We start from the raw sequence: 24,907 nt of genomic DNA on the forward strand, positions 1-24,907 counted from the left end.
TTACTCAGTCATCAAATTTCATTACTTTTCTAAAAATTATTTTCTACATTCTAGGAGTTTCTTCATATGAATCTTATGAAAAAATTGGTGTTTTGTTTTTGTGGCTGTTTGGTCTACGTTACCATTTACGTATGGAACCTTATTTAGGAGTCGTGTGTATTTCATCTCTGATGAATCATTAGAAAGGTCTGCAGTACTAAAAAATACTTACATATTTCTATTTAATTATGCTGCAGATAATGACAAAATAAAATAAAGACAGAAACAGTATAGTAAACTTGTACATGGGTTGCAGTCCTGCATAAGAATTGCTCTCTTCTTTTCCAAAAGAACAAATTTTAATAGCTCATTATCTAAGCTTTATTGAAGATAATTGGTAAAATGTTCTCATGGAAAAAAAAAAAAATCTGCATTTTACAGTAGAAATTTATGTTCATTGCTTCTGATAACAGAATTCAGCATTTTAATTACAGAAGCGTGCTCTCTAACAAACAAGTGTGCTATTTGTAATTGAGTCAAGTTTAATATTCATATAGATAAATGATGGAAATGCAATGCACTGGTTATGAATACAATTACATGAGGGCATTTTACAGCATACCTTCTTTAAATGATCTTCAACTGAGGCAGTCCATTGTTGCTTCTTCAACGTGATTTCTTTATCATCTGGATACTGTCTGATTAGTTGATCCTCTTTTTTGTTAACATTCTCTATCATTTTCTGAATCCCTATTATCCAAGAGCTGAAATGGATAAGTGCAACTGTTAGTACTTCTCTGGTTTGCTCAGCAAGCAGGCTTTTAATGATTAAGCAAACAAACTTCCTGTTGATTTGTATGACAAAGGATTTCATGAGAATCTTAAGCTGTGACCCTTACAAGAAAAGAAAAATAACCAAGAGAAATATTAAAATGAATGCCAACAAAATTGATAACAAGTAGTACATGGTGGTGACACTTCCAAACAAATCACTGGAAGTTAGACTCACATGCATCTACCAGTGAGACAATACCTGATACCCTGATCCAATGAGAAATACTTCATTTCAAAAATAGTTCTAATGAAGAACTAGAAATTGAGACCACAAATAGAAAGGTCCTAGAAAAGAGTAAGAATACATAGCATATAATTTCTACCATAAAAAGAATTTTTTCTTTGGAACTGTATTATTACAGTAGGTGAAGAATGTCACATACATTGTAAGCCAACAATTCTTTGAAGATCCTACTTTAACAGGAGGAAAAAAAGATAGCAGTTGACAAAACAATTGCTTATCTTATGATTTAAAACATTTAGTATCAGGTAAACAATTCATAACCTGATGTTTGAGGCAGTTCTCTTCAAATTGTGAAGAGCCTACTGCATATAGCTAAGGTCTGAATTTCTGAAACCCAGAGATCAATTGATTTACTACTGAAATTTGACAATCATGAAAATATTAAAAATAAAAATAAATACTTTTTTTGTTTGTTTGTTTAATCTGGATTAAGAATTGTACCAGATAACAAACAGTTCACAGTTATCTATTTCATTGTCCGATTATACTTTCTCATTTACTCTAAGGCATATGTAAAATTTTTCAGGTCCAGACATTTCACTGCCTTTAAATAAAAACTGCCATATCCCTCAGGATTTCCAGTCATTGCTATGTAGGAAATGGGAAGATTGTGAAAGCAGTTATGACTACTAATGATCTGAGCAATAATGGAAAAATGGTAGTCAGATTTTGGTCTTGATATGTATCCTGTTTTCTGTCCATATCTTCCTCCTTGGACCTTTAGCTGGTCATACAAAATTTGTTGTCCCATTTGGTTAATCACTGGCCAGTATTCAAGGATACCACACTTTTTAATACATGAAAGGAACAGAGGGCTCTCTTCCCTGTCACAAAACATTATTCTTTCTGGAGGAAATTAGTGTTCTGGAATATAAACACCATATTAGCTAACATAACTCACTATGTCAGTCATTACTAGTCTTGGCTAGATATAAGTAAAATATGTGTTGCATACACCCAGTGCTTACTACCAGAAAAGACAGACCAAAAGAATGCAGAATTCCCATCTTTGGAGATATTCAAACTTTGCCTGTGAACAATATGACTTAAGGTGAAGGTTTTGAATAAGAATTTGCATGAAATGTTCTCCAACATAAATCATACCATGACTCTAATCTTCAAGCTCATACCTAGACATGTTAAGTATTCCATCTGTACAAACTAGCATTACACATAGAAATATATGGCAAACTCATATTTAGGTCGTGAAGTCTGAAGAAAGCAGAGAAAAATAGAACAGCCATAATATTAACTCCCGTTTTAAGAAAGCAAGCACATATGTATATGATGCAACAAGATATTTAAAATATTTGAGATTTTTTTTTTAATATATATATACTTTCACTGTTCTTTAGAAGTAGTAAAATAATTTTCTAGTAAAATTACGCTGTTGACATTAAGTTTCATCTTCCTTTCTTAGATAATCATTACTTCAATTTTTATTCTCTGTCCATATTTAAGTTATGGCTTCTGGCAGAAATCTTATTTATAGAATATCTTGAGCAGCACTGTAGCACACAGGAGATCTGCCTGTGGCACTGTCTTTTCTTACTGAATTTTAGCAGAAGCTACTGAAATGGTAGTTTTGACAAATTCATCCCCTTTTTCTTGACGTATATTGATGTCTTACCACCCCACTGCTCTTTTCTATTTGATCATTATGCAAAGCTTAAGAAGTACAGAAGATTATGTACCTTTTTTTTTTTTTTTTTTTTTTTTTGCCATGTCATATCCAGAATCTCGATTGCTGCAATGAAGTCTACCCAAGGTTTGAGAATATTTAAATGACATAAGCATTTAATGGGAAGGTGGATCTGTCTAGATGACCACTAGATAACTATCACTCATGAAAATCTGTTATTTGAAGAAGAGCTCATTAGCAAAAATGATCATTTCTTATTGCACCAGCATGAACAGTTGGAGATATTAAACTACTAAAACTGATTTTAAACAAAGTTATGACTTACATCAGTGTGAAAACAAACATAAAATGTGCTGTAATTAAAAAAAGAAGAAAAACCAATTTGATGCACAAATTAGCACTAATGAGCAGAGAAACTTTCTGCGTTTTGCTTAAGACCTGCACTGCTGTCTCACATCAAATCCCCTTATAACTATCATTAGAGCAAGTTTCAAAACATCTAAAAGGATTGCACTGGGCCATGGGAAGTATTCTTATCTGCTGACATTTTGATTAATATATGTATATTTCTTCAAATATATGTAAATTTCTTCAAGCTGAACCACTGTTTCCAAATATCCTAACTTACCAGTTCTGCTATTTGACACAGCTTTTTAAAGTAGCGTGTAGCATTCTCAAATATTTTCATTAAAGAGACTGGTTTGTTTAAATATAAACAGCAAGATATGAAAGATAAGCATGGCTGAAACGGTCATTTAGAATCACATCTGCTTAACTGACTTCAGTGGCTGTAAATGATTTTAACTAATGGAGTTGTAAAGCAAGAGGCAGGTATGGAGCAATGCAGCAAACATGAAAAATGAAGGGAATACCTGTGAGAATCTGCTTTATTAATTAAAGTTTGTCCTTTTTGCAAAGCACACGCTGTGCAACCTTTAATTTCTTCCTTTAATTCAGCATACTTCATTGACAGGACAGGCAAACTTAAGCCTTCTGAGTTAAAGATTTTAAGGTAATTCTCAAGTGCATCAAGTGCCTGAAAAAAATATATACAACTTCTGTCAATATTTCTACTTAAACTCATCCACACACGCATTTATATAAACAGATGATCAAAGGTCAAACAATATTTCCCCATTCTTTAGGACAACAACTTTTTAATTTAGGATGTGATATTGACTTAGTTTCCGCAGAAGAAAACATATAATTAAACAAATTTAATACAATTACGAGCATGTAAAATCATGTTTAGTTTGAATTAGAACTACTCAATTTTCAGAAATTATCAGGAATCTGATGCAGAACCAAAATAGTAACAGAAATACAGTTGACAGTGTTAGCAATCTGTGGAAGTACGCTCTTAAGTGCCTTTACCATTGTTTTCTTATATTGCCTATTTTCTGTTTTCCTTTAAAGCATGAAGCTCCTCATTCAGCAAGAAGAAAGTGACAAAAGTATTCTGCCTTTCAAAGCAGATTAAAGACAACGGTTCAATACTCCATTATTAAAGTCACTAAATAGTAATTTTAGTAAAATAGAGATGAACCTAAGCCTACTATGCATAATTGGAATCCTAGCAGTAGCACCAGATCCTCTTAGACAGATCTTTATGGCTTTAAACACCAGAATAGCTTGAGACCTAAATAATGCAAGGCAGCAGCAACATCTAATATTATTAATTTTCCATTTAACATATGCATTTACTTAAAATAAAAAAATATAATGTTGTATATGTGTACTATTCAGTATATGTGTATATAAGAGGAAATCACTAATGAAACTTAGGTTTTCAAAGTGAGAATATATTTCATACTCTAAACTTAAATCCAATGAATAATTTTGTAGACAGAACTAGAACTTAGTGAATACTGAATTGAATAAAAAGTTGAAAAGTGAAAATTCAGTGAGATTCATGAGGGACAATATGACCCAGCTTGACCCAGCACATTACTTGTAAACTAAAAACTCAGAAGCTGAGAATGAAGCCTTTATCACTGACTCAAAACAGCAAGAGTAGATACCTGGGAGAGTTCAGACAACTGAAATCTAACACAACAGAAATGAAATAAAATAAAGAAAACATGATGAACAAAGTTACTGTAAGTACTACTACTTAATATTTAACCAGATAGACAGCAAAGGTAAGAAACTGTCCTTAGTGTGGCAGAGCAATGTGGAAATTTTAAATGAAATCTTAAGGTATATCTTATACGTTTATCAAAGAGATTGAGCAGGAATGCTCTGTATGTTTATCAATCTGCATCTCCAAGAACAACAGAAAACTCCCATGGGTTGCACTGCCTTCCTTCTCAGAACTGTTCCTACTTAGATCAACTTAAAGCTGCTACCACAAACAAAGATTTATGATTCCTCATGTTCAGCTTCACTTGCAAGTGAGTGCAAGACACTGACTTTTTCCATAGCAGCTGTAGCACTCGTTGGCAGTCATGTACCCTCTCCTGTTCTGCACAGAAAAGCAATGTCATGTCCTAATTCAGGCTTTCAACAGCTCAATAAATCAACATTAAACACCACACACAAAGGCATCCTTCTACCTCTATCTCTCTCTTTTCAAAATTAGCATATGTATGTAGCTGTTTTGCAATAGATCATTATAGGATGGCATAGAAAACAATATGAAAAAAGCATCAAGCCTACCTGAAATTGTGGTACAAGAGCATAAATTATTATTTTTGAGAAATTGTGTCACTGACCTGAATAGCTGACAACAAATGTATTTTGCAACTTACATATTCATATATTAAATATAATCTGCAGATGCAGAAGACTTATTATAAGTGATCAAAATGCTTAACAGTAACAGTAGGTTGATTTCTTTCTCTTTAATTTTCATTCTGGAATGTAAAGTTACAGATAATGAAAACCTTAAAAGTTACAATAATAAATTATATATCAATCGTGCCATTCACATTTCCCAGTCAGTTTCTGTGTCTGTGTGCATACAAAACATGTACACTGAATTTTGTCTCTTTTCACTTTAATTCTGTGATTTTTAATATGTATATAAATATATTCTTCAGCCACCTATCACAGCTTTGAGATCTTCTAGGGCAAATAAAGGGATATAGTCCCTCTATATATCCTCTGCTTCTCTATTGACATCTGCCTTTTTTTCAAAATCCCATGCCACTTCTGTTGTTTCTCTGTAGTTTCTTATGCTTAACTAATTACCAAGACCAAAAGAAAGTAGAACACCTCTAGTATACCTGCATCTATAAGCTTAAACAGAATACTTTGCATTAGGATCAACCAGATGTGTATTCCAATCCTCTCAGCTCCATGCAGAAAGTACTCCAGCTTTATAGTTCCTCCTGCATGTTTTCCTTAAAGCTAATTACTATCCATAAGGCCTCAAAAGACTTTTTTATTACTACTTTGGACAGCACGTTGGAGGAACAAAATCAGTATCTATAGTTAGAAGTATATTTGATCCAGAGTTCTAAATCAGAAGTTCTACTTTGAAATAGCCCATGTGCCCACGCATGAGCAGCTAACTAGAAAAGTGACTGTGCAAGCAGTGAGCTCAGTAAAAGCCTTATTTATTTACTTAAAACTGTCCAGGTAAACATTTTCAAGCTTTCGCCTTCCCAAAGCCATGTCTGCCTATTCCAGGTAAAATTTCCCAAGAGAAAATAGCTACACACAGATCTCAGTGCAGAAAGTCAAACTGAAGATAACCACACAGACATATAAGTTGACTGATAATTAAAGGAAAGCTTAGCAAAAGCCTACTGAGGAGCATGAAATATCAGAAAAGAGCCAAGGAGCTAGCCAAAATGGAGGTAAATGCACACCACAACTTAAAACTACAAACACAGTGCAGGTATTATTCTTCTATGCTACCATGCTACCTGAGAAGTACTATTTATGTTTTTGTTTTACTTTTTTTTTTTTTAATTAATAAATCAAAGAGAGATACAAAATCTAAAGTGCATTCTCTTCAAGTTAGTTCCAAACAAGTAATACTCTGCCATTTACATGTAAAAATTGCCAAAATTTCAAGGTATGCTCTCAGAACAATTGAAAATGCCGCTTTTATGATCCACAGTAATTAATTTTCAATACACAAAGGGAGAAAAAGTCTTGTTTTACTTGTTCTTACACATGTAATGTTGTGCTGAGAAGACACACAAGAGTTAGTGTTGTTTTGGATAGGTACATCTGTCAAGCACAGGCCTGTACTCTAAAAACAATTCTGCATTTGTTTTCACAGCAATAGATATAAAACCATGTAGCTCTTTATCTATACTACAGGAGGAAATCACTGACACCAACAGGTTTGGTTCCATTAACAACTGCCCCTCTCAGTTTCCTCACTGTAAATGAGATCAAGAAATATTAGACTTGTTGGGGTAAAAGATACATCTCACTTCAAAGATCTGTGAATAATTTCAGTCCTGAATATTGTTTCCATGTTGTTTAAACAAAATATCTGAAGGAACGTTATCAAAGGTTAAAAATACAATGCTTACAGCCTCACCTGGTGCTCAAAACAAAAACTAGTACTGGCAAAGTCAAGGTTATTCTCTGATCACATGTAACAGACATATTAATTTGTTTCTGAAGTTTTCCCTGGAAATGATCTGCTCTGTAAAGCTTCTAATAAACTATCTGGAAACAACATGTTTTAAAAATTACAGTAGACCATTTGCTCTTTAGCCATCATAAAACAGAAAATCAGTTAAAAGAATTTTGGAGAAGAAATTGCATTACTAATACTACCAAATGAATGCACTTGTGAAGGATTGGTTCATTGTAAAATTGAAAAAAAAAGAGATTTAACATTTTAGGTGTGGTTTAGGTATGTATTTAACATTTTAGGTATGGTTTTAAATTATGAGTTAATTTTCCGTTCAAAATTGTTTTGCAAAATCCCAAATCTATCAGTCCAAAAGAGTGCACTATTGTTTATAAGGTCACAGTATTACAGTCTTAGTTTTACCTACCTTGTTAGCTGTATTAAAAAAGTCATTGGCCTCTTGTAATAAGGCTTTCCTCTCTTCCATATGGCAACACACTTCTCCTCGCAACAGATGGATTTTCTGATTTGAAAGATTTAAATGTTCTTTTTCTGCATAGTCTTCTGCCAGCAAGATCTTAAGTGCTTCAGCCTCTAGTTGTTCCACAGTGGAGTTCCATTCCTAGTAGTAAAAGTTCAATTTTAGTCAACTGCGCAAAGGAAAGCAATATATCTTCACCACAGTCATATAAATACTGAAAAACATATATTGCATTTACAGGTCTGAAATGTATAACCTTTTGAAGCTATTTCTTCTAGGACAAATTTCTCAGCAAATTATGTTTCAGCACAGTTATCGGCAGTTGCATCTCACATCCCTTGACAGAGTTTCACAGGCAGTAATCGTTACTATCTAAGACATATTGAGGTATTCACCCTATGTACGCACACTGTGTATCTGCTCACATAGTTAATGCTTGAGTTCATATTTTCCTTTTTTTTTTTTTTTTAAACTTAATTCACTGATCAATTATCTTATTTCTTACTTCCACTCTGACTTCCATTTCTTTATGCTCTTGAAGTAACTGTTCATTTTCCAATAAGGATGAGCCCAGGTTTTGCTTGTGAATATAATCTCTGATGTTTTTCTTGTACCAGGATGTTACCTAGATAAACAGTATAAAGTATTATCAGCAAATGAAGGATTTGAGGATTCAGTCCTTAGGATATGTACAAGAAGATTTCATCTACAAAAAGCTCTAATTCACATTCCTTTTGTTTTTCACTTCTAAATGTTCGTGCCTTTATTCAAAAATTTACATTTGTATTACCTTAATATTAATAATAACAGAATAGAAGGATCATAACAAAAATAAACACCTACTGAAATATATGCAACAATACAGGTACAAAATTATATTCATGGAGGAACTTCAGGCAACATTTTAATGCATTAAAGGACCAGATTCACATCTTCCTACAAACTATGCAAGCTAAACTCTGTGCTTTCTTTCTAGCTGTTGCAATGCTACGATGCATACAGCTATAGAAAGAAAAAAACAAAACAAAACAAAAAAAACCAATGAAGTACATCGTAAGCAGATGTAGGACACATTTATACTATTCTGTCCATCAGTGTTGGTACATCAGTTACTGCTATGGATTCCTCCTCTCATATGTGCACTTACACATTTAGCTTTGAACATAATTGTTATCAGTTGTTAAAAATCTCCATTTTTAATAACAGAAATATGCTTTCAAGCAAAGAAACAACAGAACCTTTCTATATCCCAATATATATAAATATTTGTAGGCAATTAAATATACTAATTTGTTATGGAAAGATTACATGGGAAAGGAATCCCCTACATTTACTTAGGTAAGCTGTGATGACATCCTTTAAATCACTGAACTACAATCCTTCCCTTTTCAGTCAGTTAAACTGCCTTTAATAAAAATAAATGTTTTGTGACTTATATCTACAGTTTGTCTCTTATAAACCTGTCTGGATATAACCAATGTGAGTATGCTCACCTGTCTTCTGAATTTTACTCAGCTCTTAACTCTGCCCTGGATGCTACCAGGGACCAAGCTTAGTTTCAGTTTTCTCATATATGCATGATTGGGTAGATAGAGAAAAACTGCATTCATAAATCTTCCGAAGATAATTAATCATGCACAAAATAGTCCAATCTGTCTCTGATCTCCATTAATGACACAGATTATCAGAAAATAGGCTGCTGATAATTCCAAAGAGGAAGGTCAGACACCCTTCTTTAAAAGAAAAATAATTAAATGCTCCTGTATTAAAAATACTGATAAAGGAACATGTTACAATTGTGCTTACAAGATTATCACTTTCTAACTAGAGATTAAAGGAAGATACTGCATTTTAAGAAACAGGCAGTATGAACTGATGTTTACATCTGTTTGGATGTTTGTCTGTTTATGTAATGCAGACTTCTGCATTATGCAGAGGAAAATATGTATTGAAAAACTGAAGTGGTGCAAAAAGCAAAAACCTACTCATCCTACACAGCAAAGCTCATCTCCAGTACTCTGCTTTCTTCGTATCCCATGAACTCTCAATAATGTCAGTGGGAGTTCAATATGCTGTTTGTTGGTTGCTTTTTGTTTTATATGTAGCATCATTTGACATTAATACTTCAGTTGTATAGAGACTAAAATACGTTTCAAACCACTGAGAAGCTTTGTATCTTTGAGCGCTGGCAGAAATTCATGTCACATCTTGGAGACTAGAGAGATAAGTTTTGCATAACATCTCTAAAAGTTAATTTCCCAGAATTTGTATTTAAAAATGAATATATTATTTGCCCAAAATGCAGACATTACACAAGGCTTGAATCTATGCAAGGACTAGACATTATATTCCAGTAAGCATGATATTAAACCTACTTGAATTTGTCCCTTTTAGTATATATTATCCTCAGCCTGGATGCAGGCAGGATCTAACAGGTGGTTAACTATCAGGTCCTTCTCTCTTGATGATCAGGAAACTTGTCAGCATATTAGTTTCTATACCTACCAGGCAAGAAAAAGAAACATCCACAAGGAAAACTCAATGCACAGTATTTTCAACCATACCCAAATTAGGACAAACAAAAAATGGCTTTGAGATATTAGGCCAATAAATAATTAAGCTCCCTTTCTGTAATAGTCTGTTTTGAAACAGCACGTGGAATTGTTATTTTATTTTAACTGTGACTTGCCTTACTATGATGTACTTTACCTGGTTCTCTTGTTGATGCCACAGACAAATCTGCAGAACCTGCTCCAGACCTTGACGCTGGTGCTTAAGAGAACTGTCCAGTTGTCTTCGTCTGTCTTGTAGCAGTTCAAGGAGGTTGTCAATTTTCAAGCAGCTGCTCTGGGCTCCCTGAATCACCTCAGGATTTGGGTTTGGTCCCTCACGTTTGAATTCTTCGATGAATTCAATTAGCTCATGGCTTTTGTTCAAAAGTGCAAGTGATTTTTCCAGGAGCTCTGTAAGAATAGAAATTGATAGGTGGAAGAAAAAACAACCCAAGAACACCATATAATTTGTAAATCTAGTACTGTTATTAAAATTCTAATATTATATAATTTCAATATTATTTAAAAAGGACACTTTATATTTTCCCAAGGTAAAAAAAAATAAAAATAAAAATAAAAATAAATACACTAAGGGATTAAAAAAAAAAACAAAAAACACAAAGAAAGAAAAATTACCCTTGAAAGAATCAGTGCATGATCACACCCTGTCAGGAGAACAACATACCTTTTGTATGATGTTCTTGTTGCAGGAGGTGTTCTCTTAAATTGTCAATGTTGTCAAATTCTTGAGCATTTTTCAAGAAATCTTCCACTTGGTCAATTTTAACAGCAAACTGCATTAGAAAAACAAAGTGTGGCAGGAAGCACAGTAAAGTTGACTTTCATAGACCTTAATCCTTTTCCCAGTAATTTAATATCTATTACAGGGCAAATCCATTGTTAAGTTCTTGGAAAAAGGGCATTCTTACCGACTGGTAGCTACAGACTCACAGTGCCCTTTCTATTCGAGTTTTCACTGATTGAGAGGATCCAAAATTCATTTATCATATCTGAAAGTATAGTCTATCATTCTGTATGAGTACCTCAGACAGAGTCTCGACACTGCATCTTAGCCATCCTTATTGAATTGTACTGCTTGTTTTCAACAGTGAAGAAACCAACAGAGTTCACACTTGTATTTCTGTGTAATAAAAGATGTTGAAACCCACAATGAAATTAAGGAAAATGAAAAGCCAGCCCTCGGCTTTTTCTATCTTTTGTAATTTTCCAGATTTTTCTCTCTCTTGACCTTAATGCTATAAAAGAAATCTGTCAGGCAATCAGCATTTGGGATTTTGCTTCTGATTTTTCATTAGAGAGTACCCTTGAGATAACATTTGTGTTCCATTACAGTGTAACAAGGATTTCCATTATCACAGGTTGCCATTTAAAGAAAAACCTCCCCATAAGAAGTTTGAGTGAATCCTATTTAAATCGATATTGCATTTCTTCCTTTCACCTAAATATAATGGATATGATCTGTACTATGCTCCAGCTGCTGCATTTTACTTTAATGATATAAGGCTGTTGCAGGGACAATTCAACCATCCCCTCGGGGATTTATGGTGCACCAAGTCGACCTCAGCTGGTACAAAATTTTACACATGCCACCAGATATTTCTTTGTATAATTACACATAGCCAGGACACAACAATTAGTAAGCCAATTGTTGATCTTACAGATTTTCCCCTGGAGCTCTTAGGACAGACAGGAGTAGAATATTTGCTTCTTTAATTTAATACATGGCCTTTAGCCACTGCTGAAAAAAAAAAAAATTATCAGAGGGATTTATTAAACTATTTAAGTTCCAGCAATGTGAAGATAATTGAAGACAGGGAGCAACACAGTATAACTGCTCTAGCTCCTTGTATATGGATGAGTTAGGGTAAGAGCCACAGAGGGGAATAGGGGAAAAGGAAAACACTTTGAAATCTGACTACACAGATATCTGGAAAGAGAAGTCTTGAGTAAAGGACTATCAGGTTACACTAATGTTTCATTTGTAAGCATAATTACAGTAACTGTATGCATGTTACAGTACAAAACCCTTCAGTGTCCAATCATCACTAAGCATTAACAAAGACATCTAAGAATTTAGCTCTTTTAATTCTGAATAATTTGAATCAATGAGTGAAAGAACTGCTGGAACACATCCACTGAATTATGTGTTTTAAGTTTTTGTCCAGTGATGTTTTTCACTGTCGCTTTTCTGTCAAGTAGGAATTTTGGAGACATCACAATCATGATTACTCTTAAAGCCTACATACTTTTGTTCCATTTTATCCTAATCTAAGCAGAAGGAGAAAAAAGAAAGACGGCTCAAGATAATATAATTTCCTTAAGCAGTTCAATTTCTAGGAATGCAATAACCATCTATACCAAGTATAACAGTGAAAATACAGTGAAAAGAGATCATGTAAAATGTGGGAGGATTCCAATTAAAAATAATTTGTTTTAAATACACACCTCCAGGGCATTTTCAAAGAACACTGTAGTAAGTTCCAGAAGTGTCTGTCTCTTCTGTAACATAATAATGAGGGCATCCCATGCATCCCCAAGCGTCTCTGCCATGGCATCATACACCTGACTCTTCTCCTTGTTCTCCTCAGCAGCCTTGTCTGCTTCATGCAGCAGGTCCCACACCTGATCTTCCAAAGCCTGGAAGAAAAAAGAAAAGAAGTATGTAAACTGAACCCAAAACTCTATGCTGATAACAGGACACTTTTTCAGCAGATCTGAAATTATCCACAAGTCTCTTACTCTCTGCACTCTGTTTCTAGCTCCTTGTGTTTGTAGTAGCATGTTTCACTGACAGTTTCTTCATTTCAGAGGCAACAGATTTATGAAATCTCATTTAAAAGGAAGTGTTAAGACTATCATTCTATCTCTAAAATTTAGATTCAGTCTTTTACATCTATTTGAACACAGATCATCCCAAAAGCTGAAGAAATGCAGATAATCCATATCTTCTTTCATATGTCATCATACTCTTTTGATATAATAGAGGAAAGTAAAAAAGTTCAAAGCTTAAGAAGTTTTTGAGTCTCTGATGATTTCAATATTATTAAAAAAAAAAAAAAAAAATGTAGTTAGAACACATTGATGTGTTTTCCAAAAGAAACAAATTACAAGTAATGACTCAATAATTCTTTTGTGTTTCATTCCCTTTAATAATGTCATCATGACAAAGATAACCACAAGGCCAATTTCAGCTTACATTTACATCTTTGATGTCTAGAAAATTGATGAGTATTTGTTGTATGCTTTCTTTCTCCTCCTGCCTCAGATCTTCATCATAGACATGAATGTAAAGTATCAATATCTGCTGTTCTTACACGTTATCAGACAAATATATAATGGAAAAATAAATCTATACTAGACAAGTTCAAACCCATGATAAATTGCTCTCAAGACAGAGTGTATTAGAGACTAAGCAACCAGAAATCTTGAAATTCTTCTGGCATTTCAAATTCTTAACTTGAAGAGACTCATTAGTTCCCTCAGAAAGTAGCATTGTTAGTATAATAATAATAAAGGGATTTGTATTCCTTCACTGATAGAAACAGAATGAAATAACTTGAAATTATCTTTACACATGGACAACTGAGGAAAATTCTTCTGACAGAATTAGGGATGCTTAAAAGCCGAAGACAGTAATAGGACAGAGATAAACAAACAAACAAACAAACAAACAAAATAGAGCATATAAACAGAGATTTCTAAATCCCTGTCTTACTTCAGCCCCCTTTTCCTTCCTAAACCAGCATTTGTACAATACAAATTGTCATCATTCCTAAACTTCTTGACTGGTTTGCATCTCAAAAACCTAAGACTGGAAAAAGAGCTGGAAAGAAGTGTTTATTGAATCCTAATTTATCCACTCTGAGTCCTGGTGTTGTGTTTTGTTTTGTTTTTAATTACTTGCAAAATACCATCCCTGTCATATGACAATTGAACTTTGCAGCTAATTACATAGCCAAGTACCTTAATAATTATGTGTAAATAATGCAGATGACTTTAACAAATAATTTATTCAGTAACAAATATATTGAAAAAATGATCATTACGAGTCTATTTTTGCTCTAATTGAAAGATATCAAAAAATTACTTAAAAACAAACAAACAAACAACTAAAATCCTCCACACCCTCGTACTTCATTGCTCATTGAAGTATGTAATATTTTATAAATGTTTCCCATGGATATTAGCATATGAATGATTGGTCGGGAATTTATGCTCTGTGAATTGAAGTAAACAAATTAATTAGCAGGAAAATTTAGGTAAATGAGCCAAATTAATAACGACGTTGGTTTTAAAATGAAGCTTGGATTTATTTATTTCTGCTTTGGAGGACTCCTTCCACAGAAAATTCTGTGATAAAAAACAGAACTCTGGAGACAAAGCAAGAATGCTGCTGTTTGTCTTAGTGAGGATTTTAACATCATCATAACCAAAAACATGGCAAAGGATTCACACATACTTTTTTAATGGCTCAGAAAGCATCGGTGCTGGGAGACTGAAATTAAACAGCATTTGATGTCCAGGTAGAGATTCTCTTGGAAACGACAAATTGAGACTTAAAATACAGAAGGATCAAATCACAGAGAAATGGGTTCCTGTTCCAAACCTGAGAACATTTACCATTACTCTTAGCCTTGTAAAAAAAATAACATTTTATTTCCACTCACAACAAATGCATAAGAGTCAGCAGCATATATACTTGTTAAATCAATTAGTGGTTACAAAGGAACCTATCCCTCCTTAATGGGTGCAAGTGCCACATTTATCTCCAAAGGAAAACAAGCCTGTATGTTTACTTAAAGGAAATAACAAGCTTATACAAACTTTCCTGATCAATTAAATATCACTGATTAAAACTAAGCAACTGAGCAATATTTTGCTGCTTAGATCACTGTTGCTAAATAAGTTAAACTCCTTGTCTGCTACCAGTCAGCATGCCAATTTAACAAGAAGAAATAAAATAATTTCCACTATAAAAGACACTAAAATCACACATACATGAAATCAACACAAAAACATTTGAAAAGAGAACCTTTTCAAACATGTTATTCTGCTTTTTAATTAAATAAACAGAGTTCCCTGTTCCCAAATTAAATGGAACTTGAAAGCAGTATAGAGTAAAGCAGAGTACTTCCTACCAAAGGAAATTATTTTACATTTTTTTCCCCCGTTATGTCCCAATAAAGTATCAATTTTTATCACAATCTTTCTTATCATCAAAAGCAGAAAAAAAGTTAAATTTTATTAACTCATTGGGTTTTCTCTGAATATACTTTGAAGTACCACCTATAAATCTGTGTGCCAAACTGGTTATTCAGCGGAGGTTTTCTGTTCCTATTTTTGTGTTATGTGGGTTTTTCGGGTGCTTTAGGTTTTTTTAGAAACATGTTAACACTGCTGAGTCAATAACCGATCTCTGGTTCTGTGAGTTGGATTACATTCCTTTTCCTGTAGCACCAGAAGTACTATAAACTGATTACAAGTCACTGTGCCAAATTTTATCCTTTCTTACATCTGCAAAGCTTCAATTTACAAAGCTGAAAAAAGAATTTGACTTGAATATTTTGAATGTAACTTATGAAACTCATATAGCGAAATGAGTCTAATGAAGTTAAAAATGAAAAAGAAGCACAACCGGAATGATCTTCTGTCATGGTTTTGTGCTGTCAGTGTTCTACATCATGACATCATGTGCGGTGTGGGTCATTAACTGAGGGTACAAATAAGACAAGATGTTTTGGTGGTATAACATGGAATGAAGACAATATATTCCTACATTGACGCAAAGCATTGACTCAAAGGAGGTTTCATTTAAATCATAATTCCAGTTAAGCAGAAGTAGTTTCACTTTCAAATCATCACTTGTCCATGAATTTTTGCCTGTCTTGGACATAAACTTAATTTAAAATCAGATGTAATTAGTAAGCAAGGTAAATTTAAGCACATGCGTATCCAGAATCAGTATATGATGATCAGGAAACATTTACTTTTTTTTTTTTTTAATAAAAAAAAAAACAACAAAAAAACACTGCAATGGAAGAGAAGTTACCAAACAGGCCAAACAAACAACACTAAGTGTTCAAAGCTTTCTCTTTACTTAAAATTCTGGTGACTGAATAATCCACAACAGTTCCAACCATGCCTTAGGGATCCAAGAGGATCAATTCTTAATTATATTACTTTCTCTTGTACTCTATGTGAAATACTTCTTTGAAATTTTTGAGTTTTTGAGCTGTATCCTACCTTTTTTAAAACAGAAGTACAGTAGAAAAAGGTCTTCCTCTTGCTATACTGTATATTTCTAATATTTTGAAATATTACAGGCAGATAAAAAGCAATGAAGCAGCTTCTCAGTTTCAACAAAAACAAATCATTGAAACAAACATTAAGATAACATTAGACGCAAGAGTTTTACCATTTTGAATTTTAGGAGGAAGATTTTCACACGGAGGGTTGTGAAGCACTGAAACAAAACAGGCTGCCCAAGGAGGTTGTGGATGCCCCATCCCTGGCAGCGCTCAAGGCCAGGCTGGATGTGGCTCTGGTCTGGTGGTTGGTGACTCTGCATGTAGCAGGGGGGTAGAAACTATATGATCATTGTGGTCCTTTTCAACCCAGGCCATTCTATGACTCTATGATGTCTCTGATGGATATTTTTATTTCCAGAAGCATGCTGCTCTAGGAGGGTATTTCTTATTTACTCTACAGAACTCTAGGAGGGGTAGTTACACTGGAACACAAGACCTTAGCTTCATTTTTATCCTTTTTAGACTATTTGTAATGAATTCCAAATGCCTAATTAACAATGAAAGTACAGATAAGTTACACATACCATAAACTACCACTGATATAGTGAGTTGGAACAATTAAGTCAATTAATATAATCATTTGTTGTCCATACGAAAGAATGAAAAGCTGCATTGCATAAGGCACCTTGTACATTTTTTATGCATTTATACAATTTATTATTGCTAAAATTTATGAGATTATAATACTGAGCAAGAGGAAAAGGCCATATGGAATTACTGGACACCAGAATTAAATTTTTATCTCCACATTGTTAAAGACCAAAACACTACTACCTCTTATCACATCACATAATTTATGCATATTCATGGCCAAATGTTTAGTGGGGAAAAAAAAAAAAAACAACAAAAAACCAAAAAACCAAAAAAAAAACCACAAAAAAACCCCTACAATAATGCTTATAAGAACTTCTGTTTTTCTTTCCCACTCTTACTTTCCTCCCCTTCCCCCCCTCACTCCACACTATTAGAAGACAAACAGCTTCTTCACATTGTCACTGAGCAAAGAACTCAGCTCATTCTGAGTTGTTCAAACAGGATAGAGTACCTTGTTCCAAGACTGCCAGCGTGAGATAGGAATAAAAATGAGGCACTTGCACAAGTAAAGACAGTAGAACCACTCTCTGCGTTATCCAGTAATTGGGATGTTGTGGTTTTTTTTTCTGTATTTTCTTCCTTGGAATTATTTTCCTTCATATTATACAAATTCCATATTGTGAACTGTATTAAATTATACTCCCTACATATGGTATTTAAACTTCCCCATGCAAATAAGTCTGATTCTGCTCTTGAAAATGCTATAATTTTTACTCTGTTAATCAGCTGAAATCATCTAATTTCAACACAAGTAATACCCCATGCTACAGTTTCTTTTTTTTTTTTTACCTTAACATACTTCAATTAATATTCAATGTAAACATGCCTCAAAGTTCACACTTTACAAAGTGCTTCGCTTGTGCTTACAATTGTTATGAAATACTAATCAACCTTTTCATACCAATGGAGAATAAATAAAGATTGTGATGTTCCATTACATTTAGCAGTTATTGAAGACAGCAGGAATTTTTCATTTGACTGTAAAGTAGAAAAAAAAAAACAACACATCTTTGCTGCAGTTTTCAGAAAATAATAGTTATCACTGAGTATATTTTTTCAGTGCAGAGGCTTAAATTTGATCTACAACACTGACAAGCAAAACTATTGTGGAGTTAACTAACAAACATCACAAAAGGAGCTCCACACACTTATGTCAACTGTTTCATCAGAACTATAATGACTTCATATACTTTTGTGTCACTTTATCAGAACTTACCTTAAGTTTAGCGAGGAGGAGTTCATGATCTTGTAGCAGCTTTTTTGTTTCATCTTGATTGCTGCCAATTTCTAATAAATTTGGCGTTGATTCAGCCAGCTGAAGCTTCACCCATTTTCCACACTGCAATAAGTAAATCATTACAGGCTTTAGGAAAAGCAAACTTTCCTTCCTTTATTTACATACACGGACTCTCAGTTCACACGCACTTTGTGGGCATAGGATAACAGAAATCCATAGTCATATAATCAGTGGTAGAATGAAGACAGAGACTAGAATATAAACTTGACTTCATTTGAAGCAGGTATCAAAATGATAGGCTCTAGATCACCCAGTCTGCTGAGATTTTAGTTTTGCTTATGAAAATTAACATCACAACGAACCAAAAATATTTCTCCAACTCACCTTCCATTTCAGCTGAAGACTGCATAAATAGCTAAGGAAATTAGTGGGGGAAGGAACAATTTTTTTTCTTCAGATGCAGTAATCCCAAGTTTTACTTCTAGAACACAGATCCAACATAACTTGCGCTGAGCATATAGAGAGATTACACGAAGAAGCTATGGGAGCAATTAATAGCTGTTGGAAAAGGAACCCAGACAGCCAACTGTAATGCTGTCCTGGAGGATGCAGAAAGAAAGGAAGACTGACAGCATCCCGAAGCACAACTCTTTTCTTGCTGTGCTGCACAACTGCTACAGCCTGAGAAATGCAATTTGGATGGTGACAAGTAACAAAGCAGTAAAGTCAGTGGAGGCTGTAGGATACAAGGAGCCTACAGTACGCAAGGAAAAAATGAACACTTCACAGTAAACTTAAGCATCTTTTCAACAAAATTTCTGTCTTGTAGTAACAGACTGAGGCTCCTTGGGAAGCATAAGAACAGAGGACAGAACATTCCCCACTGCCACAACTGAAGTAATCCCATCCTGAATAATCACTCTAACTCTGTGACATCCTTGGCACGTTATCACCTTATTCTGCATTACAGAAAAACTCCAGGGGTGAGGGCAGGGTACTTTACAAGTTGTTTGGAAAACAAAGAATCAAACTGCCAAAGAATGCCAGCTTGGATACAGTTCCCAGACATCCCTTAGGCATCCAGCTTTATTCCACGTGCCAAATGTTATGCAAGTTATGGGTGCAGATTCCAGCTCACAAATAGGCCTTCAGGTGCTCAAAAAAAGCTATACACACAGAGACAATAACTTCTATGAGAACACACAGTAATATGAATTCACAACTTTCAAAAATAATCATTCATTATCAGTTTTAGGCATTAATTTCAAGCAAATTATTCTAAATAGACGCACACAATGTGCATTTGTGGGGTTGGTAGCAATAATCTTACATAACAAGCAATCTTAGTTTTAAAATAATTCCACTTGCAGTTAAGTCTCCTCCAAAAGTAACATTCATGCTTATCAATACATTTACATGGCACTCTGCAATTGTCTGTGACTCTTTAAATAGAGGAATTCTTCACCTCCAATAAAAAATAAAAATTTTGAACAGAAACAAAGGTAGGAATCTCCATTAGAGATTAACTAAATTACCCCACTTTATCACTGTATGCTAACTATTCATTTTTGCAGAGTATTTAATAGAAGCAGCAACCACTGAGTAGGAGAGAGTTTATAACAAATGTGCCAGCATTTGCTACCTTACCTTCAGCACAGCTATAACAATACTGACATTCCCGGCCTGAACAGCAACCGAACTGAGGGTTGTTGTAGAAAGCTTCTGCTCCAAACCGGCTTCATTTGACATGGTGTTTCAAAGCAGAACTTCATGCATTAAAGCAGACTTGGAAATGCTCGTACAAAGTCTACTCTTCATTTCAGAAAGCAACAAGCAGGGTTCCTTGGATTCATTCAGTGAAAGAGCTCAGCTAACACTGATTACTCTGCCAAAAGGAAAGAACAGGAGGTTAAAAATAGACAGCTCCATTGAGTTTATCATTCTTGAGAGAGAGATTTGACACACCCCTAGCCTGGTAGCATTAAGCTGCCTGTACTTTTTGTCACCATCTGAAGCGTGAAAGCTTACTTCCACAAACATCATCCCATGCTGGATAACCAAAGGAAAAAAGATTTCTTAAAACAGCTAGAAGCCGTTTTAATACCAACGCTATGCAGATCAAGCTGATGTTCTGAAGTTTGAAAACATGCAACCGTACAGTCTAAATGTTCGCTTCCTACAAGCAAAACTTTTAATTGTTTGCTGGTATTCCACAGAGCCAGAGCACTTAAACAGGATGAACATGAGTACATAAATCAGATGTTGAACCAAAACAGACAGTGGAATTTTAATCCAAAAATATTTAAAAGCACAGCGACCATAACAACAAAAAAGTAAAGTCAGAGATCTGTGTGAATTCCTAAGAAGTGCTTTACTACTTCCTGAGATTAAAATAATTCATCTTAGCTTCAACTGAATATTGTTTCCACAATTGTTTCTTTATTTTTGTTCTGAATCAGAGCAAGGAAAACCTCTTAAATAATTTTTAAAGGTTGCACCCCACTTAAGATTTTAGTTAGTGAGAGTAAATTAATAAGCACATTTAAAACCACAGTGCTGGTTTAGCATATTAAATCTTTTGCCAGAAGCACAGAGCATGCCACAAGCAGCCTACAGAATAAGACAACAGCTGCGAGGTTTCCTTCCACAGAACAGCTGAGAAAGCAACATCAGTGTTTGGGTTGGCAGGTCACTTGGGCAACATAAGTCCACCCAATAAACTGTATATATAACTCCCCTCTAAGCACCTGCTTGCTTCATTTGCTTAGAAACATGTAATGCTCAGAGACATTTTTGTCTCAATTAGATTTGCTAATCACAGGCTAGAACAGACTCCAATGTCTGCAAAAAAATTACAGGGTATCTTGAACTGGAAGAAATTTAGGGTAGTAGCAGGGAATTTGAACTGATATGTCAAGATCTGTTTCTTTTTATCTGTTTGTTCATTGTTTCCCACCTCCAATTAGTACAAGATTATAATCTTAATCTGAGTTTTAATCTTCAAACCACAAATTTGGATCAGGGTATCCAGAACTGCATTCTAGTGTTCTGTGCTAAACTAAATGGGCTTGGCAAATCAGAACAACTACCACATCCTTAGTGTCAAAACAGAACCAGAAACCCTCAGTCAGCTTTCAAAGGAAGAAATAAAATTCAGTTTTTCAAAACTTGTAACATCTGTGAGAGATTAGAGAACCTCTGCCACTGAAAGAAGCATTACATAGATAATCGTGAAACTTACTGGTATTCACATGTGGCATTAAAAGATGTGCAAAATTTGATAGCCACACAGAAATTTGACTGCAGAAACCATGAAGAAGTCTGAACAGCTAAAACTGAATAGAAACTTCTATTTTGGATTGAATAGAAGGTAGATCCCTTGTATAAAAACCCCTACATACTCCAGATTTCTCAATAAGTAAATAAAATAAAATCCATAAGACAGAGACTGGGTTGAATGGTGGAAAAAATGATAGGAAAAAAACCATCCTAACCTCTAATTAGCTTCATAAAAAGAACTGCAAGCCAATTTTAGTATCACATTAAATCGTGTCATCAAGTTTCGTTTTCAGACAAGCACACTGGAACAGTGCATTTCAGTAACACAAGTTGGGCAACTTGTCTCAGAGTAGTCAAGAGCCTTTTTTCATTCAGGTTAAATGAGGATGCATATTTTGTGGTGATGACAGCTGGAAACCATGGATAAATATCACTCTAGAAACAGGTCATAATCAAGTTTGGAATCAATGGAGACAAATTATTCAAAATACCTAATAAATGCATAGACATTCTATAGATTTGGCTTGAGCTATACATACCAGATAGAGACATGGAATCAGAATATAAGGCAGTGAAAATGTAGCAAGGAATCTGAAAGGATCTTACAGCACAATTCTAAGAGGAAAACATTGAGAAATTTGACATTGCATTACAATGCAATTCAGCTGCGCCCAGAGAAACAAAATTTAACAAGCATGGCTTTCTCAGACTTGTATATGTACCTGTCGACTGTTTCTCTGGAGCAAACAAATAAAAATCCTTCTTGAAGCCAAAATCAGGCAGTTTATCTGCATTAGAGGAGAGAAACATTTTCCCTTTGCTATTGCTGGGCCTTCAAAGACAAGAATGTCAATGAACTATAACATCAACCAGCTGTCCACAAATAACAATGAAGCTGAACAGCAGAACTAATAAAACCATCTCAAGAACACTGGGGGTGAGGGGGTCTGAGTCTTGAGTGTAAATAATGTCAGGCATTATCTGTAAGAACTATTAATAAAAATAATTGGAAAGATTAAGATGATAAAACTCATTTCATTTTCACCATGCAGTCTTAGCAGCCTTTTGGCTTTTGTGGGAAAGGAATTCCTACTCTCAGTTTGACCCATGGGTAAAAGCAAAGTGACCATTCATTCTTGGAGACAAATTGCATCTTTCTTAGAGCCTTGGAGCAGCCAGAATGCCTTTGGGAAAGTTCACTCCCTCAAGCCTTGGATTACTGAGGTCCTTTAACTGGTTTGTACACATAATGGGGTCTTCTTCCCGTATTTCATGCCTGAGAGGTATATGCAGGAAGGAAGGGAAATAAGGAAAGGAAGCACCTCTCCAAACCAATGGGTTTAGTGCAGCTCTATACAAGAGGCACTATTTCCCTCAGCTGCCCCACTTGAACAAGGCACAAGGATATCAGATCTCCCCAAGTCTACAGTTGTTGCCTTACTGGCTCCTACCATTCTACCTTTTGTGGGCTGCATTTTGAGGTATATTCAACTCTATCAGGAGAGCAAAGAGAGCTCAGATGGCTCACTAACCTTATTGTTCAGACTCCAAGAGCAGCAGCTGAAAGAGAATAGTTTATTATACAAGATTGGTGTGTTCCCTCATGAATGCACGTAGGCAAATCCAGCAGGACTTCTGTTAGTAAATTCCTTGAGAGCATTTAAAATTCCTTCCTGATGTAGTGTTAGCACAGTGCAGTACACACACTGCACCAAATATAGATCGCGAGCCAGGTTGTTTTCTCCCTGTAAAAAAAGGAAGATTAAGATGTCAGTTGAAATACAAGTATAGTGTGAAAGCAGCTACAAGCTGTCCTGCTAATAAGGTAGATCACAATAACAATTTTGCCCCATCGTGGTTTATATTTAAAATTCAGCTATATTAAAACATTATTTCCGTATGTTTCACAGTATTTATATACACAAATATTGCTGTCTGTATTATACTCATTCAATAAAAACCATCAGATAAAAATGAGACTACTCAAAAAACCAAAACAAACAAAAAAAACCCTATCGTAGTTGTAATTGGGTTCTTGGGATCATCATTTAATTGTGAAACATCTGTTTAACCTCTTCAAAAGTAGTCAGTAGGCAAAGATACAAGAAGGTCAAAGTGAGCCATTCCTTTAACAAGACACTAATTAAAACAGATAATCACACTAACCATTCAAAACCATTCAAGCCATATTGTTTCTATTGTTTGGAAGACTTGATTTAAACGGACTCCAGCCTCAGAAAGCTAAGTTTAGAACATAGGGCTATGTAAACACACTTTGCTCTGTTTCCAATATCACATCACATTAGACAAAGGGAAGGGTTTATCCAGAGAAGTTAAATTCAACAGCAAAGTTGAATTTCAAGGATTAAAGAACCATACGGATTTAGAATTTGGTGGAGGTATTTTTGCTTGTTTGTTTTTTAAAAGTCATTTATCAGTGGAGTTATAAGTAGCAGTGCTTTGTTTTGTTTTAAAATGATAATGCCATCTCACGCAACTATGTTACTTGAAGGTTCACACTGCTGAGCATTCCTCTGTACAATCTGGTCGCACACCTCCCCCGTTCCAGCCCATGGCACAAGCACGCAATTGGTCCCAGTTGGCCCTCTCACAAAAGCAAGAACTGCGTGACCTACTTAGGAGAGGAAAACAAGCTGGAAGCCCTGAGATCTCCTCTCTGCCCCTTTGATTACTTTACTAGAGCTGGCTTGTTAAGCAGAGATGTGCTCGCTGCTGACACCCAATGGAGCCGGGGTGCAACTACAGCACATGAAAAAAAGCCATCACTGTTCCCAGCTCATCCACAAGCCTTCAGTAGCTAAAAAGGATAGTGCATTACATTTCAGATTTTAAGCATTGCCTATAATAAAAAACCCTTCCCCCCCTACCCTTTCACACTCTTTCAATGGAAGTTCAGATGGACTAGTACACTCAGAACCACCATGAGCAATCCACAGCAACAACCCCTACTGCCATATATCAGATGGGCAATCTGACCCTCATTCCAGGCAGAGCACATACCAGAATCTTCCAACAGAAATACATACACTTCTTTCTTCAGAAAATTGGCCACTGGTTCCATAGGATTTGGCTGCTGAAATGCCATCTGCACTTGACCTCTGCCACAGGGGTGGGGATGAGAGCCTGTGGCTGTTTCCTGCTCAGAGAGAAACTGACAGAAAGGAGAGGTTAAAAG

General features: G+C 34.9%; 1 protein-coding gene across 1 annotated transcript in view; it reads right to left on the minus strand.

Moving 5' to 3' along the window:
• CCDC141 (coiled-coil domain containing 141) overlaps positions 1-20,196 on the minus strand; it is a 52,261-nt gene extending 32,065 nt beyond the window's left edge. The window contains exons 1-9 of the mRNA XM_072341896.1: positions 20,080-20,196; positions 18,412-18,534; positions 12,739-12,930; positions 10,958-11,066; positions 10,430-10,683; positions 8,226-8,345; positions 7,667-7,861; positions 3,572-3,735; positions 602-743 (exon numbers count right to left, since the gene is read on the minus strand). Of these exons, the coding sequence (XP_072197997.1) occupies positions 602-743; positions 3,572-3,735; positions 7,667-7,861; positions 8,226-8,345; positions 10,430-10,683; positions 10,958-11,066; positions 12,739-12,930; positions 18,412-18,534; positions 20,080-20,181 (1,401 nt within the window). The 5' untranslated portion in view covers positions 20,182-20,196. The remainder of the gene's footprint in view (positions 1-601; positions 744-3,571; positions 3,736-7,666; positions 7,862-8,225; positions 8,346-10,429; positions 10,684-10,957; positions 11,067-12,738; positions 12,931-18,411; positions 18,535-20,079) is intronic.
• Positions 20,197-24,907: the final 4,711 nt, after the last annotated feature.

Source organism: Excalfactoria chinensis, chromosome 7 (assembly GCF_039878825.1).
Source record: "Excalfactoria chinensis isolate bCotChi1 chromosome 7, bCotChi1.hap2, whole genome shotgun sequence".
Lineage (NCBI taxonomy): Eukaryota > Metazoa > Chordata > Aves > Galliformes > Phasianidae > Excalfactoria > Excalfactoria chinensis.